The 3,184-nt window shown below is 29.8% G+C and overlaps 1 protein-coding gene across 1 annotated transcript; it reads left to right on the forward strand.

The window, feature by feature from the left end:
* Nucleotides 1-624: 624 nt before the first annotated feature.
* On the forward strand, nucleotides 625-2,376 carry LOC149056115 (uncharacterized). The gene has a single exon (XM_089226491.1). It carries the CDS (start codon nucleotides 919-921, stop codon nucleotides 1,483-1,485), a length of 567 nt encoding a protein of 188 aa, XP_089082617.1. The 5' UTR covers nucleotides 625-918; the 3' UTR covers nucleotides 1,486-2,376.
* Nucleotides 2,377-3,184: the final 808 nt, after the last annotated feature.

Genomic DNA, 3,184 nt, shown 5'->3' on the forward strand with positions numbered 1-3,184 from the left:
TTTTCATAATTTCTTCAACATTGCTACTTACTATACTAATCGTTATTATAATAATTTAATTATATTTGAAACTAATGATACTAATGATACTAATGATACATCGTATTAATGTATTAGTTTTCTTTTAGGCAATAATATATCTTAAATAAATATCCTAACTTAATTCTCTGATGGTCTAATGTCTCTTCTGTCTTCATTGATCATTATAATAATTACTAAATTACAATATATAACATTTATATTTTAAATACTATAAGAACTAGTTATCAAAACATAATAACTAGCAATTTTGATTAGGTTAATATAAATCAATGTAATATTTGTTGCCGTTTTTAGTAGTAATATTAAAAATTCGTACGATATAAAATATTAAAATAATAATCTGCTGTCAAACTAATAAATCATGAAAATAGTTATCTCTTCTCAGAAGTTATCTACAACGGAAACGAAACTAAAACTATATAAGAAAAAAAATCGATTTTCATTATTTCTCCGTGATAAAATAATGCCACATTAATAATGGCGATAACATTTATAATAATATACGTTTATTGGCTTAAGACTTGATATTTGGGAACATTTCCGTTGTGTGCGAAGAGAGAAGACAGTCCGCGCCGCTCGCCGGCTGTATTATTATTGTTCCGATTCGACCGGCGCATGGGCAGTACCTACGAGTAAAGTACGAATAACAGTCTCGTCACTCGCCAATAAAACAATATTTATTACAATATATTATTATACATAATATATACAATCGTTAATTATTAATTTTATATTAAATTCTATCTCGTAAGTTGTACAGTTTCTGATTCGTCAGTCATCACGGGTGGTGATACACAACCGTCGTTACAATTTATTTTTTCAATACCTACAGCTTAACGTTTCGTTCGACGCGAAACACTTTAAATTTTCGCACAGATGGCAATGGATGCCAAAATCGAAATCGAAGGTTCGGACTACGCCTATGCCACCGATGAGTCCAAGTCTGGGCCGACATATATGATGCTGCGGAAATATTCCTACGACGTTGATAACGGTAACAGAAACAAAAACGGTCGTAGTCATAATCACATCGTTAAGGACTCCTCCAAAATGAACAACATCACCGTTGTTGACACGTTAGACTTGGCCGTGCCGCAGTCCAAGGTCAGGCCGATCGACCACCTGTTGGATAGATACGACTGGTCGTCTGCGTCGATGACGCCATTGCTGCAGGACTCCGATCGTCCACTACAGCAGACGGAGGACGACCGACCGCTGGCGCGTCCAGCCCGATCAGCTCCGTCACCTACACCAAGTCGACCACTGCAGGCACCTAGTAAACTACCTCCACCTCGACCACCAAGAAGTTATCCTTTAGTATTTGTCGATCACATACAACCCGTCCGGAAGTCTTTATGGAAACGCGCAGGAGAGTCGATGATCAGTTTTTTTGTACGCACCGTCGCAGCTGTATCTAATGTAGATTGTCTTAGGTCACACTAATCAGATAAAGTAGGTAAAACCATGTTCAGATATTATTGTTATAGATTTTTTTTTATGTTTTTTTAATTTTTAATAAAAGTCTTCCCAAAACAGTTCTTATTTCCTGTTGATCAAAAAAAATTATTATTATATTTTTCATTTTAAATTATGCGACGAGCTTATCAGTCTCGTCAGGGTATAATGATTAAACTTGTCAGTGGAGTGAGTGACTTACAGGTGTGTAAAACATGAAATATATATATATATATATATTAATTGTTCATTTTGCTTAACCTCAAATATTATTTACAAACACTCTGATTGTATATCAATTTTAAAAAATAAATACATTATAGGTACATTAATGATTTTAATATTTTTACGTAATATTAAAACCTATATTATTGTTTAATGTTGTACATTATATAGTATGACTTGTGAGTGTACATACCGAATGCTTAAATTGAATTTCGTAGTTGTCTTCCGCAGTGCATTTCGCAGTGTATTCAATTTGTGTACAATGTTCAAAGTGGGCTGCGGTGTTATCTACACCTATAGCTACATAACTTATATCATTATATTACGGAGCTAATGACAAAAAACCCTCCACAGCCAGATTAGTCAAGTTTCTGACTGCGCGCAGTGTGTCATTCGTCATCATAATATTTTAAGATTCTTAAATAATCCATTGCTGCTTCACTCTGTACCACAGAGCCACCATACCTGAATTTATTGTTTACTATATACAGATATTTTATTAGTTTTCAATTGCGTGACTCATTTTTTATTTTAAACATTTAAATTAAAATTAAACATAATAATATTATTAACTACCGAATGATTTCGAGTATTTTACTTCAAACTCTGTGTATAATTAAATATAATGTTTAATAATAACGCATGACTGGAATTAATTAGTGTCTAATAAAAATTATATTGTATATTATTATTATCATTATAATATGAACTTTTATGATAAAATGTTCTATAAATCGTAGAAACTGTATTATTAATTATTATAACTATTTTTTATCCTTTATTAGTTAATCATCAACTATATAGGTTACAAGCTTTAACAAGAGAATTAAATGTCTACATTATTTTTAGTACAATTTATTTTTTTTTAGATGTATAAAATTATGTTAGTTAGAAATATTGTAGGTAATATGTGTATTGTTACTATATTTATGAACTTTTACAACATAATGTTTTATAAATGTAATTATTACAATTATTTTTTGAACATAATTGCTTATTTTTAAATTTTAAGTACCTATATATTTATATGGCATAAATAAATATGAATATATTTTAACATTACATAACGTAATTTCAAGTTTTATATATCATGGAATGAGTAACATTAATGGTTTTATAATATTATAATCAATAGTAAAATTATACATTTAAACTAAAACCTTACATTTTCAGTAATTTTTTCTCGTGATTCGTGAATCTTTTTCGTTTAATGTATTTTACGTATAGGTATTAATGGTAATAAAATTAAAAATCAGATGCTAGTTGGTAGCAACGATTTACAATTTATGTAAAAAAAATTATTTTTTCTAAAGAATCAACACATTAAAAATGAATTTGTATTTAAAGGTAAATGCATTAACAATAACAAATGCAATAATTGTTACTTACAAGATTAGGAAAGCAAGCGACATAAAAATAACGATTGTGTACCAACAGTGCCATAAAAACAGCACAGCACACA

The sequence above is a fragment of the Diuraphis noxia genome, unplaced genomic scaffold (assembly GCF_037042655.1).
Source record: "Diuraphis noxia isolate RWA-SAM2 unplaced genomic scaffold, SU_Dnox_SAM2 contig0004, whole genome shotgun sequence".
Classification (NCBI taxonomy): domain Eukaryota; kingdom Metazoa; phylum Arthropoda; class Insecta; order Hemiptera; family Aphididae; genus Diuraphis; species Diuraphis noxia.

What these genes read in the sequence shown, in the direction of transcription:
- LOC149056115 (XM_089226491.1), top strand. Translation starts at nt 919, where the DNA reads ATGGCAATGGATGCCAAAATCGAAATCGAAGGTTCGGACTACGCCTAT.